Source organism: Oryctolagus cuniculus, chromosome 14 (assembly GCF_051225735.1).
Source record: "Oryctolagus cuniculus isolate XC-2025 breed Fujian yellow rabbit chromosome 14, ASM5122573v1, whole genome shotgun sequence".
In the NCBI taxonomy this organism is placed as follows: domain Eukaryota; kingdom Metazoa; phylum Chordata; class Mammalia; order Lagomorpha; family Leporidae; genus Oryctolagus; species Oryctolagus cuniculus.
Window position 1 is genome coordinate 37,574,797 of NC_142880.1, and position 15,916 is coordinate 37,590,712.

Genomic DNA, 15,916 nt, shown 5'->3' on the forward strand with positions numbered 1-15,916 from the left:
GCGGAGGCGGGGCGGGGAGGCGGGGCGATCGGGAGGAGGAGGCGTAACCGGAGGCCGAGACGGAGGCCTGGCGCTGGCGACCCAGAGTCGCCTCCCGAAGTGACCCTGGCTCCGTAGCATTGTAGCGGGACGGAGCGCGGAGCTGAAAGGCCGCGTAACCACAGCAAAACCCGGACCTCCTTCAGGCTCCACTGATGCGGAACATGCTTTTGCCAGAAGGCGAAGGAAGAATTCGGAAGTGACGTCGCGGCCAAAACAAGCCGGAGCCTGCCCTGGCTCCGTGGCCGCAGATGGAAAGGCCCAACTTGCTGTCTGCCGTCGAAGGCGGTCGCGAGGCCCTGCGCGCACCCCCGCTCGGCCTCCCGCCCCTGTCCCCGGCGTCCGCTCGCCGCGGATGAGCGAGCGTTTCCCCCCAGGACTCTCGGAGCACTGCTGGCCGCGGCGACGGAGCGGACGTCCTCTCCCGCGAGTGTGCCCTGCAGCGAGTTCCTGGCCCGGGACGCCCGCCGCCTGTGAGGCTTCATTCATCTGCTGAGCACCTTGCTCTCTCCCTGTGGGACAATTCCAGGAGCGGGAGGACTCGGGGGCTTCCGTGGCTGGCGTCCCCCGGGAACCAGCGGGCTTGCTCGCTTCGCCTTTCTCGGGGCGCGCGCGTTCTCTCTGTGCCTGGGTCTGGCAGGTGGGGTGACCCGAGCACCCTCTTATGGGTCAAGTCCTTTCCCCGCCCCTATCTCTGCTATTCAAAATGTTGGTCTACCTGTCAGCTTCCTTCTCCGCTCTGCCTTCCCACCCCCAGCACGTGTGCTGCTGTTCTCTCCTCTGAAACCCTAATTTGCAATGTTCAAGCTGTAGCGGGCTGGAATTAGTATTAGAGACGCCTTCATTGATGACTGAATCTCGGAGAGTGTACGCGAGCCGTGCATCCGGGATTGCACAGCTCGGTGTTGGGAATGGGATGCCAGTGAGGAGTAGGAAGGAATGTGAAAAAAGTTGCCGGAGTTCCATCAGAAAACATTTGACGGAACCTGGTAGTACTGTGCGGTGGGCAGAGATGGGTGTGAGCGGGTCCCCATCCTGGAGTTACCAACTTCAGAGTCTAAATGGAAAATCTCAGGAGCGTTGTTCCTGCCCGATAAAGATCTATGCAGGCTGCTGGGAGCGCTCTGGGTGTTGCGGGGAGCCCGCGCTTGGCTGGGAGAATGAAGGAGGTGTTTCGTGCTTGCCATCTCGGGGAGCTCCCTTTGACTCGCTGAACTAATTTCCTGCCCTCTTTTCCTTTGCTAAAATCTGTGATTGTTTTCTTACCATGTGTCATTTCTTCCAACTCTTTCTTCGGTGGGAGTTTTGGATGTGTTGAGTACCATCGCTTTTCTTTGGTTCTTTTATAATTTTTATTTGACAGCAGAAACAGAGAGACAGAGATCTTCCCAGATGCCTTGCAACAGCCAGGGCTGGGCCAGGCTGAAGCCAGGAGCTCAGAACTCCATCCAGGTCTCCCTCCTGGGTGACAGGAACCCAAGAACTTGAGCCATCATCTGCTGCCTGATGCTCCGTACGTCGGCAGGGCCTCAGACCAGGCACTCTGATATGGGGTGTGGGTGCCCCAAGCCGCATCTTAACCATTGTGCCAGGTGCTCGCCCCTGCTGCTGCTGACTTTAATTGGTCAGGATGATGGAGTCAGAAGTGCACGCCTTTTTCTCTTCTCTATGGTGGGCTTAATGATCACCTGCTCTGCCTACTCAAAGAACTGTAAAAAGGATCAGTCTTTGGAAATGTTTTTGAAACTGTAAACAGTGCTTATCGATAAATGTGTGGTCCTCCAATCCCTGCTCCACTGTGCTCTCAGTGCATTTTTTTCTCTTTTACTTCCAGTTAATTCCAATTTTAAAACATCCTGCACCCTCTCAAAATTTCTAAGAGGCAGTAAACCATAGCATGAGAAAATTAACTAGATGCTAATTTTCTCTCTGTCTCAAATTGATTTTATATCTGAAAGTTACATATCTTGGGAAGCCAATCAATCTGCATACTTTATTTTTCATTTAAAAAACCTACATTTAAGTTGCTATTGCTTGATCTGAACAAAAACTGATAAATATAAAGTCTTTCAGTACCTAGGAGTCACAGGTGTTATAGGTAACAATGCTAATAAACTTGGGTACAATAGGAATTATGTTTCTTCTTAAATTCAAACTGAGGGCCGCTTAAATGAACATAACATGTTAAAGAAATGAACCTTAAGTGAAAGATTAAAGTTTTAAAATGGGAGAGTTTATTTTCATTATTTCTTTGATCTTTTATCCACTTGACAATATTTGGATGTAGGAAAGGGCAGTTAATGGGTACAAGGTGGTGACTGTGAGAATGTTGCTCTTTTCCTTCTGCTCTTTACCAGGGTCCTGAACGGTTGGTGGTGGTAGCCAGGTATCCATAGTTTACAGCTGAGACTGAGGCACAGAGAGGTTGAATAACTCGTCTGCGTTTGTGTTTATACTCAGGTTTTCCTGCCTCTGGAAATTGTATGTGTTGCTGTCTTTCATGTGTAGGAACATTTGTAGGTGTGTAAAAACATTGTTTGAACACTTGACCAAAAAGTTTTTTTAATGCTTAAGTCGATGTAATACTTTCTTCTGTTTTTTTTCTTTCAGATTTTTTAAAAATCCAAATTTCCAGAATACACTGGATATCACTCATCATGAAGAAATGTTTTAACTAGTGAAACTACAGTTGGAATCATGGCCACATCAGCAAATCTGGATATTGGAGCACAGCTGGTAGTGGAAGAGTGTCCCAGCAGTTACAGTCTCCCAAGCATGCCAGACATTAAGCTAGAACATCCACTGGACCCAAACTCAGAAGAGGGGTCCGCTCAGGGTGTTGCCATGGGAATGAAATTCATTTTGCCAAACCGATTTGATATGAATGTGTGTTCCCGATTTGTGAAGTCCTTAAATGAAGAGGATAGTAAAAATATTCAAGATCAAGTTAATTCTGACCTGGAAGTGGCATCTGTCCTATTTAAAGGTTGAAAGTTATGGTATAAATATATCTGCATTTGTTTTAGTTTATTTGGGTGTGTGTGTGTGTGTTCGTTCGTGTGTTCCATCATGAGATTTTCAGTTTGGAAGTCATCTCAAACTGATTTTCTAGAGTCACGCAAAAACCAAAATTAAATAACTTTATATAATATCCATCTTAAAGGAAGTGCATGTTGACTTTTTAGAATTTCTTGCCTGTTGTTTTTTTAATTTACAAATTCACTAATGAAGTTCTTTACTTTTTTAAATGAGAGGAGAAAAATGTCCTTGGCCTTTTAGAAGCAAATCAGCTTCATATAAGGGTACTTCAGATAGTTCCTAGAGGTGCTGGTGCCATGGCACAGTAGGTTAATCCTCCGCCTGTGGCGCCGGTATCCCATATGGGCGCCAGTTCGAGTCCCGGCTGTTCCACTTCAGACCCAGCTCTCCGCCATGGCCTGGGAAAGCAGTAGAAGTTGGCCCAAGTTCTTGGGCTGCCGCACCCGCATGGGAGACGAGGAGGAAGCTCCTGGCTCCTGGCTTTGGATTGGTGGCCAGTTGGGGAGTGAACCAATGGAAGGAAGACCTTTCTCTCTGTCTCTTCCTCTCACTGTAACTCTACCTCTCAAATAGTTCCTGGATAAATGAAACCAGAGGAGTTTATTTTGGTGCAAAAAAATTTTGAATTTGTGGTTTTTCTTAATGTGGATGTTCCATGAACTTTTTGAAAAGATTTATTTATTTACTTAAACGACAGAGTTACAGATAAGAGGCAAAGGGAGAGAGAGAGGGGTCTTCTGTTCACTGGTTCACTCCCCAGGTGGCCGCAACGCCCAGAGCTGCTTGGATCAGGAGCCAGGAGCCTCCCTTGGGTCTCCCGCATGGGTGCAGGGGCTCAAGCACTGGGGCCTTCTTCTACTGCTTTTACCACAGGGGAGCTGGATCAGAGTGGAGCAGCTGGGATGGTGCCCGCATGGATGATGGCTCTGCAGGTGGCAGCTTCATCCACTTTGCCACAGCACCAGCCCCTCAAGAACTTTTTAAAGACCTCATATATTCTGTATTCCATAACTATTTAATCTGCATTAGTTTCTTATGTTACAATATAATAAAGTCTTTCACCATGCTGCAGATTTGCTTTTATGATGCCTGTTAATGATAAAATATTATCCTAGGATATTATTAGGAGATATTAGGATAATATCACTCAAGGTAAATACATTTCTGGAACTTTCATTATGGTAGTGTAGACTTTATGACAAAAACAATATCATTTGATAGTTACAAGTTGAAGCTGTTATACCTCACATTTCCTTTTTATTGTCAATATTAAGATAGAGTTTTTATTGGAAAGCTTTGTCATTAAAATACTGTTACTGTGTTTAAATTTGTTTGCCCTAGCCGAATGCAATATCCACACATCTGCTTCTCCGGGAATTCAAGTAAGGCACGTTTACACTCCCTCCACAACGAAGCATTTCTCACCCATAAAACAGTCAACCACGTTGACCAACAAACACAGAGGAAATGAGGTCTCGACCACACCTTTGTTAGCAAATTGTAAGTATTTGCTGCTGGTGCTTTAAAATGCTCCTACTAGTTTCACAAGTTTGGCTTTGAAATATTTTCATTAAATGCATATTCTTTGTGCAAGCTTAAATGATATCCTAGTAGTTGTAATAATTTAAAACTTTTTCATACACTATTGCATATTTAAATATTTCATGTCTTATGTTACTCTATTGAGGACCAATACAAATTGAAATATTAATAATCTTTATAATCTCATTGTAAAAACAATCTGTTCTTCTGAACTTTTTGCAAATTAAGATAATGTCCATGTTTTTATGTTTTTGGTGTACAAAGCTTCTTGTTTTACTTGTAAACTGGATCACTGATCGACAAATGATTTTGTAACAGAAGCTGAGTGATTTATCTCACAGTGTTAAATTTGAACATAATATGAATATGAAACCACAGTTTTTCAAATTTGAATCCACAATTTTAAAAATGTAGACTCACTCTAGAGGAGATAAGATGAATTAAGTTTCTCTGCTTAAACTAGAAGACATTTTACATAATATGGGTGTATTAATGAAAGAAAACTGACTAGCAGTTTGATATTAGTAACTGCATTGGAGAATATTATGTAAATGTATCTCTATTCTATAGCATGGGGAAATCTCTGTCTTTAGGAAACACTGACTCCCTCCTGGTTTCTGAGTCATATGCTGTAACAGTTGAGCCTCTCTTCCTGTACAACTCTCACTCTGCCAGTTTTGGTCTACTACATAAATTTGCCCGTGCCTTCTCATTGGTTTCCTTTGTATATTAAAGCTACCCAATCATATTACTGAAGTCAATGACCAAGCAATACTAACTTTTTTTAAGAAGAACTCTGCTAAAACAATGAAATAATGAGATTATCCTAAAATATTCAATCAGAACTTGTGAGTTGAAAAGAAAGAGAGGGACAGGTGTTGTGGCATAATGGATTAAACCACCACCTGCAATACCAGCATCCCATATGGGTGCTGGTTTGAGTCCCAGCTGCTCCATTTTCAGTCCAGCTCCTTGGTGATGGCCTGGGAAAGCAGTGGAAGATGGCCCAAGTGCTTGGGGACCCACCACCCACATGGGAGCCCAGATGAAGCTCCTGCCTCCTGGCTTCAGCCTGGCCCAGCCCTGGCTATTGTGACCATCTGGGGAATGATCCCTCTCTCCCTCTCTCCCTCTAACTCTGCCTTTCACATAAATAAAATAATCTTTAAAAAACAAAAAAAGTAGAGATCGTCTGGTTTACATCCCTCATGTTAGAGAAATGTTTAATCCATCATCCGGGATCATGCAGCCAATTAGCCACAGCCAGGCCTAAACTCAAGAAGTTGCTTTCAAAGCCAGTTTTTCATTTACAACCTCACTCCTTCTAATGTTAGGAAAACCATGAAATCTTGAATAAAAATATTTAGGACTTTAATGGAGTCAAATAATCAGAAACAAAGGGAGTAGTATCTCTGTGTCTTTTGGGCCTGTCTTCCTCATATGTTTGGATACAGAGGTAGTATTTTAAAAATTAAATAGCTAAACCATTTCTTCAGAGTAAATTTCATTAATAATGACAAAAAATTTGAAAATGTTGAATTACCTTAAATATATGTATAAAAGTGAATTCTCTGATATGTAATGGGTTCTTGTAAAGTTAGGATGTACTTTGTTAGGCTTTTAAAATGATAGCATGCTTTTGAAAAAAGAACGTAGCTTCATGAACGTGAACCATGGGGCGATGAACATTACCTTTCCGATAGACATGAGCATTGATGTATTGTTTCAGCTTTGTCTGTTCACCAGTTGGCAGCTCAGGGAGAGATGCTCTATTTGGCTACTCGTATCGAACAAGGTAATAGCCTATTTTTAAATATTTTGTTCAAAACTTTCAGTGGTATTTATTAGACTTGTTATTGTTTTTCTTTAATACAGGAAAGTATAAAGACAAAAACAAATAGTTGCATAATCTCACCAGGCAGATAACTCAACAGATAGCTCCAAAAATAAGATAAAGTGTTAAAGTTATAACTTCCTGTAACACCCTGTTCTTTCCTCCAGAAGCAAACATTATTTCCTGTTTTTCAGAAAAATTTTCTAGAAAGCATTTCTACAGTATTCTGGATTATGAGAAAGGATATGTTGCTTTTGTTATTTACATGAGGGAAAATGCTATACACACTGCATAGCACTTTATTTTTATTTTTTTACTTAATGTTCTGGAGACCTTTCCATATAAACACATAAAGATCTATTTCATTTCTTTTAATAATTCCATGATTTTGCGTTGTATCACATACATGGATAGTATGTTGTTTATTTTTTAACTCTGCCCTGTGGTTGCCATTGACAACTAACAGTATTGTTGACACCGTGGTATCAGTAGAGTAAATTTGTGCAGGTGGGTTTTCTGAGTCAAAGGCTATGTTAATTGTTGTTGTTCCAGGTGTTATCAGCTGCTTGTCCTCACGACACAGCTAGTGTTCTGATTTCCTCTTACCCTCATTCACACAAGATGTTATCAGTCTTCAATTTTTACTGATCTTTAAGTGAAAATGGTTTCTCATAGTAGTTTTATTTTTAATTTTTGAATTATGGTCTGTTCGAACTTTGTTGTGTGAACTGTCTTCCATAGATTGATTTATGTGAAGTCTGTGTGAATTAAGGAAATGAGCTTTTTGGATTTTATGTTGCACATAGTTTTTTCCCCTATTTTTGCTTTTTCCTTTGACTTTGTTTATAATATTTTCAAACAAAGGCTTAACATTTTTAAGTGCTAAATGTATTTTTTTTCTTGGTATCTTTTGGGTTTTTTTTATTTTACTTAGAAAGGATTTCTCCAGGGTAATAGATAAATTTACCTGTTCCCTTATTATGGCACTTTTGTGGGTTTTTTTGCTTGTTTTTATATTTCAATCTGTGACTCACATGGAATATGTTTTGGTGTAATGATGTAAAGATCAGGTTTACTTTAATTTTAATTTTTTAAAAAGTTAGCCAGTTGTTCCAATATTGTTTATTGATTCCAGGGAGTTTTTTTTTTTTTAATCATGCTATTCTTTCATAAGAAAGCCATAATCATTATATCCTGATTGTCAATATATGGAGATTTCATTCTCACTCTAGTAAATAAATTCAAGGAAAATGCTGTGAGTTTTGGAACTATGGACGAAGCCCAGGAAACATAATGGGTTTCAAGTAGAATTGTGTGGTGCTTCTGTATTTCACACTATCCAGTCACATTGTATTGTTAGCCAGCCACAGGAATGGGAGAAATTCAAAGTCAGGAATGTTAGCTATAGAGTGGAAGATAGCTTTAGTAAGATTTTTGGAGTTTTATATATTTATGTAATGCTAAGGGCTCTCATGTAATCGTATTCTTTATTGTGGCATCCTCCTGCCTACACATCAAACTGAACAAAGTACTATTCATTGTATTGGAGAAATTGAAGGACTTGCCTGGTCACAACGCTGCAGAGTGACAGAGCAGGATTCAGACACTGGTCCCTGGAGTCTGAGGCCAGTGTCCTGTGGACTGCCTGTGCTTGGCATTACACCCTGTCTGGTAGTGTCTGTGGTAAATAGCCTGCTCTGCGAGCCCAGCTGTGTGCGTTGAGGCACAGGTGCATACATTCAGACAGCCAGTGCAGCAACACACAGTAGTACTTCAGCAAACAAAACTCGCACCGAGAGAACTGCACTGCGTAATAGGATCAACTTTTTGGAATGCCAGTATTTTCATAGTGATATTAATATGTGGTTGTTAAATTAGATCACAAAAATTGCTTTTCTTTTAAATAGAAAATGTTATCAATCACACGGATGAAGAAGGATTTACCCCTCTGATGTGGGCTGCAGCACACGGGCAAATAGCTGTGGTAGAGTTTCTACTTCAGAATGTAAGGAAAATGCCTCAGAAACTGTATATGTAAAGTTACTTAAGTTCAGTTAAGTCCTCAATAAAGTTTTGATATCTCCAGCCAGCTAGATGTAATGATGGTGGATACAAAAAAAAAAAAAAATCAATGCTGTTCATATTCTGGTGGAACTTGGATCTTGTTAGGAAGACAGTGCTAATGGCCCCTGAAACAGTGGGAAATGATGTTATGTGCAGACACTTCTAAGTGCAGCAGGAACAGGAGCACTGTCAGCCCTGTAGGAGAAGTCTTCACGGAGGTGCTGTGACGCGACTGTGGAGGGAAAGCGTAGTCAGCCTTGAGGTAGACAGAGGGAGGAAAGAAGCAGCAGACGAGCTTGGTAACAAGAGCATCCATGGATAAAAGTTTCCACTGTGTGTGTTAACCCCAGAACGTGACCTGACTCCAGTGCTGACCTGTAGTTACTGCTGACAGATAGGACAGCAGGCTCCTTGCAAGTCATTTAAAGGTCTTTTTTCTCCACTCCTCGCACGGCAGGGTGCTGACCCCCAACTTTTAGGAAAAGGTCGAGAAAGCGCGCTGTCGCTGGCCTGCAGCAAGGGCTACACAGACATTGTCAAAATGCTGCTTGACTGTGGAGTTGATGTCAACGAGTATGACTGGGTGAGTCCGGGGCACGGAACTTAGAATCACTCGCATGGGGGGGTATTTCCCTAGCAGCTGACGCTTGTGTCCCTGTCGGAGTACCTGGGTTCCATGTCTGCCTCTGGAGGTAATTGGGTTCCTGCCACCCATCTGGGAGACCTGGATTAGGCTCCTGGCTCCTGGCTCCTGGCTCCCTCCTGGCCTCGTCCCAGGCATTGTAGGTATCTGGGGACTGAACTAGCAGATGGGAGTGCACTCTTGCCCGCTCTCCACCTCCCTCATTAGCTCTGTCTGTGTCTGTCGCTCAAGTAAATATTTTAAAATTTTAATTACTGAAACATTCTATATTTGGTTTTGGGGAAACATAATGAATTGTGTTAAATACCAAGAAGATTCATTAATTTACTTAGAAGAAAAAGTTAATGTCATAAATTCAATTATTAGTTCTGATTTAAGTCTTCCTCACAAAATGTTAAAATTATCTTAAATTGCTTTCACAAGCCCAATTTGTGGTAAAACGTCTCACAGCAACATTAAATGGCTGACTCTTGCTCACCCTACGGAGCCCTAAGTGACGTTTTCCTCTTGCAGAATGGAGGGACACCTCTGCTGTACGCTGTCCATGGAAATCATGTGAAGTGCGTAAAGATGCTCTTAGGTAAGCGGGTAGAAGTCACATTGCAGAAGGTGCCACGTCAGGTCGTCACATGGTGAGCCCGGCCTTCCCGTTCTGTCTCAGGAGAGTCGGCGACGTGTTAAACACTCAGGCGTGCTGCTCTTCCCCACAGCACCGGCAGCTGTGGAGCTGCCCGTGTGGAAAGCAGCTCCATCGCTCGCTGGACCCCTAGTGGCGTGTTCATCCTTGGTGCTTTCGTTTTGGGGTCACGCCTGTCCTCTCCGCCTATAATGTCTTTATGCGTGAGTTTTGTCCTTAGCTGTTTATGAATTTCAGCTGCTGTAAAGGACCCCTGTTTGTTGCCGGTGGCCTCCTTCCAGCCCAGCAGAGCGGGTTCTGTGCCCTCCGTGTCCTCTGCGTTTGGTTTTGCCTCAAACACCGCTCTCCACATTTGCTGAAAATCTGCCTGTGGTTTGCACTTGAGCCAGCGATAGGCAAACACATGCATGTTTTCCCTGTATTTATATAGATCTTTCTATTCTGGTGTAGAAAATGGAGCTGACCCGACAATTGAAACTGACTCTGGATATAATTCTATGGATTTAGCTGTAGCCCTGGGCTATAGAAGTGGTGAGTATTTTAAAACACTCGGGTTTCATTTTAGTGAAGATTTATAAATAGTATAGGCCAGTGGCCCAAGCCATTTTCATCACTTAGAGTCATAAAACAGTGTGTTATCCTGACTCCTGACATGCTTATTAACTGTGGGCAGACAGGTTCCTGCACAGTCCGGAAGTGACTTTGTTACTATGCTTTCCATCAAATACAGTGACGGTAGGATAAGCAGACCCCTGTTTACAAGGTTTATTTAATGTTCCCATAGCAAACTACTGTACTGTGGACTCTCCCCATTTTCAAAAATATAAAAACCAAGATCTTTGGGTAATTGCTAAGACGGACCCAGGTTTTGTTTTTGAAGTACTGCATTTTATTACTGCCCCCAGCCCGTGAGCATATACTGTTAGAAATAATATAAAGAAAGTTTCCTCAAATAAATTTAGAAAAAAAATTGGGACGCTGAATTGAGTTTGATCATTTTTAAATTTTGTTGTCATTGGCTGTGATGTTGATGACCTGTCTGTTCTAGTCCAACAGGTTATTGAGTCCCATTTGTTGAAGCTGCTTCAAAATATCAAGGAGTGACGCAGCCCTCAGAGAATGTCTCCTGCCCTTCCGTTTACTTCTTGGTCCTTATAAATGATAGTTTTGTTTACTTATAAATTTTTACCTCAGTTGCAATATTTACTGATTTTTAGTAAATTTTAATAAATATTCCTTGAGTAACTCACTGGTTTATAATAAAATTAATGTTGATGCTTTTTTTTTTATAAATGTGTATACTGTATATTTAAAATTATAAATTAATGTTTCATGGCATGTACATTTTTATGGTACAGATGGTTATATGTCTTTGTATCGAGTGTTGTAATTTTGACATTTGCATAAATTCTTCTCTCTTCATCTTCATTCTTGTTTTAACTCATTGACTTTACATAAAGTTTGGGGAAAAGCTTGTTGTTGTTGAATTAAAAAGTGCACAGTGTGATTGTTTACGAGATGATATTAAGTAAATAAGTACTTTTTCTGTCAGTTTACATGCCAGTCTTAAGATTATATAAGATTATTAAAAAAATTTTAGAACTTTTGGTTTAATCCATCTGTCCAGCTAGGACACTTCATTATATTAAACAGTATAATTGAAATAAATTAAATATAACTAAATCAATGAAGACTGATTGATTGTCATTTTTAGAAGTATATCTAGAATATTTTTCTTTTTTTTAAGAGTTATTTTATTTGAAAGGCAGAGTTACAGAGAGAGAGGGAGGGAGAGACACAGAGAGGTCTTCCATCCACTAGTTCACTCCCCAGATGGCCACAATGGCCAGGGCTGGGCCAAACCAAAGCCAGGAGTCAAGATCTTCTTCTGGATCGCCCATGTGGTGCAGGGGAAGCATCCTCTATGAAAGAGAAGTCAGTTCTTCAGTCTAAATGAGATGCTCTTTAATTCTTCTAAAGGAGCACAGTAAACTCATGTTTCACCAGACTGTAGAAGGGAGAGCCACAGGGCAGAAGTTAACTTTAGCAGTGTGGGACTTGAATCACTTCATCTGGAAAACCAGAGTTCTATCAGTCGCAATACTTTAGGTATAAGCCACCCAAGTCTGGGTAGATGCAGAATGGAAGGCACAGCTGAAGGAGCAGACAGTCCGAGGAATGGAAGGTGGCTGGGATCTCGACCAGGAGAACATTGTGCCATTTGGGGCGCTGCTGTCAGGTTAAGCTTCAGATCCTTGTTTATCATTTTGCCCAGGCTTTAGACTCCCAGATGGCAGAAGTCTGTTTATCAGGGGATATAAATGTGTTGTTATGCAGAGTTAGGGGTGTAAGGGATGGCTGGATTGAACAACCATCAGTCAGACTGCCTAAAAGAAAACCAGAGAGGAGAGAAACATGACAGATGTTCACTCCAGATGCAACCCAGGCACTACAGTATAGGAGACAGTACTAAGGAGGTCATACACGTGAGATGATTTTTTAGATTTCTTTTTTATACTTTTAGAAGATTTTATTTGAAAGGTGGGAATGGGGGTGTATGAGAAGAGATAGGTATCTTCCACCTGCGTATACTTCTCAAATGGCTGCTGGGGCTGGACCAGGCTGAAGCCAGGATCCAGGAGCTCCACCCAGGTCTCTCTCATGGGTGGCCAGGGCCCAAGTACTTGGGTCATCTTCAGCTGCTTTCCAGGTGCATTAGTAGGAGCTGCGTTGGAGGCAAACTGGAGCTCAAAGCAGCAGTCCAGTATGGGTTGCCAGTGTTGCAAGCAGTGGCTTAACTCACCGACTGGACCACAACACTGGACTCAGATTTTTTTTTTTTTTTTAGATTTTTATTTATTTACTTGAAAGAGTTACACACACACACACAGAGAGAGAGAGAGAGAGAGAGAGCGCGCTTTTATTGGCTGGTTCACTCCCTAATTGGCCAGAGCTGTGCTGATCTGAAGCCAGGAACCAGGAGCTTCTTCTGGGTCTCCCACATGGGCGCAGGGGCCCAAGGACCTGTGCCATCTTCTATTGCTTTCCCAGGCCATAGCAGAGAGCTGGATTTGAAGTAGAGCAGCCAGGACTAGAACCGGCGCCCATTTGGGATACCGGCACTGCAGGTGGCTAGCTGCTTTACCCGCTACACCACAGCGCTGGCCCCTGGTCTCAGATTTGATAGATATTTAGGTGGACAGTGGATGGGTTGGACAGGTGGGTTTTAGAGGTTCCTGGGTAGCTGATAAGCAGACATTAAAATTTTTGTATTTGTGTCGCTCCCCCTCTTTGTGGAGGAACGACACAGGACCCTGCGCTGTTCTTTCATCTGCTCGGCCCTCCCCGGGTTTGCTGCTGGTTCTTCCCGGGTTGGCTACTATCCCTTCCACCTCCGTGGAAGGGCAGTTCCCCCTGGCCACATTCCCCACTTCCGCAGGGGAGCGGCACACCGCCGGCCGGGTCTCTCGGGGGCTGCACGGGTGTTCCTTCAGCTAGATGTTCCCCTTAGATGTTCCTGGTGCATGCCGTCTCTCTCCTCCTTTATAGTCCTCCTCCGCCAATCCCAACTCGGCTGCCCACACGCCGAGTACGCTGCTCTCCTCCAATCAGGAGCAAGTCCTACAGTTTATTAGCTGAACTGGAGGCAGCTGTGTGGAAGCTGTTTACTTCTCTCCCAGCGCCATATTGTGGGAGAGCAGATGCATAGAATAAGTCTTAATTCCAGTAACTCAGTCCAGTCCGGGCTGCTCCCCACAATTTGTACAGTGAATTTGGGTTGTACCCCCTTAGGACACAGTGTTATATTCCAATATATACCTAGGATAGTTTTCCCAACTGAGGCAAACAGATTTTCTAGTACTCTTGATGGATTTACCTCGAACCATTCACCTATTTGGTTCCTTGTCACCAGTTGCAAATCCCTTATCCAAAAAGCTTGGGACCAGATGTGTTTCAGATTTCAGATTTATTTGGACTTTGAAATATCTGCACGAACATAATGAGATATCCTGGGGATGGGACCCAAATGAAAACAAGAAATTCATTTATATTTCATAGATACCTTACACACATAGAGGCAATTTTATATAATTATATAATATTTTTAATACTTTTATACGTGAAACAATTTCACACATGAAGTCAGGCGTGGCATTTTCCATTTGTGGTCTGACTGCTTAAACTATTTTCAGTTTTAGAATATTTTGGATTTCAGGTTTGCAGAATTGTGCTGCTGGTATATATCCATGAAGTGTTCAGAAAGTGAGCTGTTTAAAGTTCATCTGGACTGAAAAGAATGGGATCTTTGAATCTACAAATTCTGACTGAGCCTTTGCCTGCGGAGGGGCCCAAGGCTCTTGCTGTGGTCCATAGTGTCGGGAATCGGCACTGTCTGGTTCCCACCACTTTTCCACCTCTCGGAAGCTAAGACATCTGTAGGCTCTGAGCTTAGAGAATTACCCTCAGCCAAGAGCCCAATAGAAGTAGAGATGATAATGAGACTGAAAATGCATTAAATTTCTTCTAATATTAAAAAGGAAGAGAGCCAAATTCTGTCTTGTATTCTACATATTTCATTAAAAAAAACTATCAATATTTTCCCCTAGGGGTAAGAGTGTATTAATAGAGTGTATTTACAAATCTCTGGGGCCTTTCCATAAGTTTCTAATATCTGAAGTAGTGCATTAATTTCTTACCCACACACTTCACCTCAGGAAGGCTGAGCATCAGTTCCTCGCCTGCTCCTCCTCCAGGGAGACTGAGCTACTGAGACAGAGAGCGCCAAGCAGGCCTGCCTGTGTGGGCCTCCCCTGCTTCACAAGTGAAACCACGGATCTCTGCGAGCTTCCAAGTGCTCCCTGGGACATCTCAGAGATCGACGTAGGTACACATACGTTTCTAAAATAAAACGATCAGAGAAGTTAGAGACGTGTTGGTTGCCTTTTTAGCCAAAATAACAGTAAAATATTCTGAGATACACATGGAAGACAGCACAGTTTTAAGAAACTTGGCTCTTGCAACTGAGGAGACTTTGTGTGTTTTCACATAATCAAGGGCATGATAAAGGCAACACAAAGCAGAGAAGGTATTCTGGTGAGACGTGGGACTTTCTACAGATCACACAAATGATACAGAAGGAACGTTTCCTGGGGTGAGAGCTCCAAGACCCACTTAGTATTTTAACAGAAAGAAAGCCACACTCTAACTTTGTCCTTTTTTTAAAAAGATTTATTTATTTATTTGAAAGTCAGAGTTACACAGAGAGAGAAGGAGAAGCAGAGAGAGAGGTCTTCCATCTGCTGGTTCACTCCCCAAAGAGCTGCGATGGCGAGAGCTGCACAGATCCAAAGCCAGGATCCAGGAGCTTCCTGGGGGTCTTCCCACGTGGAGCAGCCTGGACTCGAACTGGCGCCCACATCGGATGCCAGCACTGCAGGCTGCAGCTTTACTTGCTATGCCACAGCGCTGGCCCCATAGCTTTGTCTTAATGTAAAATGTATTAGTAAAGCTTTTGTGGGCTCCTTTATTTTCTCTCAAATCACCTCGTATTAGGCGGCTTTAAAAAATTCATGGACAGGGGCCGGCATTGTGGCGTGGCAGGTTAAAGCCCTGGCCTGAAGCGCTGGCATCCCATATGGACACTGGTTCTAGTCATGGCTGCTCCACTTCTGATCCAGCTCTCTGCTGTGGCCTGGGAAAGCAGTAGAAGATGGCCCAAGTCCTCGGGCCCCTCTGCACCCATGTGGGAGACCCGGAAGAAGCTCCTGGCTCCTGGCTTCGGATCAGCGCAGCTCCGGCTGTTGCGGCCATCTGAGGAGTGAACCAGTAGATGGAAGACCTCTCACTGTGTCTCTACCCCTCTCTGTAACTCTGTCTTTCAAATAAATAAAATAAACCTTTAAAAAAAATTCATGGACAATACGCATTATGAATAAACCATGCCTGGATTCCAATTTTTTTTGCAGCAAAATAAGCTTTTCTTTTATTCCATGTTTCCATAACCTTTCTAAAGTATCCTCTTATATAAGACCATCAAAACAGAGAGGGACCAGCACTGTGGCACAGTAGATTACACTGCCACTTGGGATGCCGACATCCCGTATCAGATCTCGGGTTC

At 42.9% G+C, this 15,916-nt stretch overlaps 1 protein-coding gene and 1 pseudogene across 13 annotated transcripts in view; both read left to right on the forward strand.

Moving 5' to 3' along the window:
- Positions 1-2: 2 nt before the first annotated feature.
- ANKRA2 (ankyrin repeat family A member 2) lies at positions 3-11,485 on the forward strand. 12 transcript variants are annotated; one of them, XM_070056559.2, is made up of 10 exons: positions 22-512; positions 2,500-2,559; positions 2,650-3,038; positions 4,420-4,578; positions 6,350-6,415; positions 8,362-8,459; positions 8,976-9,101; positions 9,675-9,741; positions 10,249-10,329; positions 10,847-11,485. In XM_070056559.2, exons 3-10 carry the CDS (start codon positions 2,954-2,956, stop codon positions 10,900-10,902), a joined length of 738 nt encoding a protein of 245 aa, XP_069912660.1. In that variant the 5' UTR covers positions 22-512; positions 2,500-2,559; positions 2,650-2,953; the 3' UTR covers positions 10,903-11,485. The 12 variants fall into 12 exon arrangements, 10 of the variants coding, with proteins under 10 accessions (XP_008272758.1, XP_069912660.1, XP_008272760.1 ...); XM_008274537.5 differs by having other exon boundaries at positions 27-512; positions 2,650-3,025; XM_089313127.1 differs by having other exon boundaries at positions 31-512; positions 2,650-3,025; positions 10,855-11,485.
- Positions 11,486-11,976: 491 nt separating this feature from the next.
- LOC149122293 (low-density lipoprotein receptor class A domain-containing protein 1-like) overlaps positions 11,977-15,916 on the forward strand; it is a 30,423-nt pseudogene continuing 26,483 nt past the window's right edge. The window contains exon 1 of the transcript XR_016220239.1: positions 11,977-12,037. The product of XR_016220239.1 is annotated as a low-density lipoprotein receptor class A domain-containing protein 1-like (transcript). The remainder of the gene's footprint in view (positions 12,038-15,916) is intronic.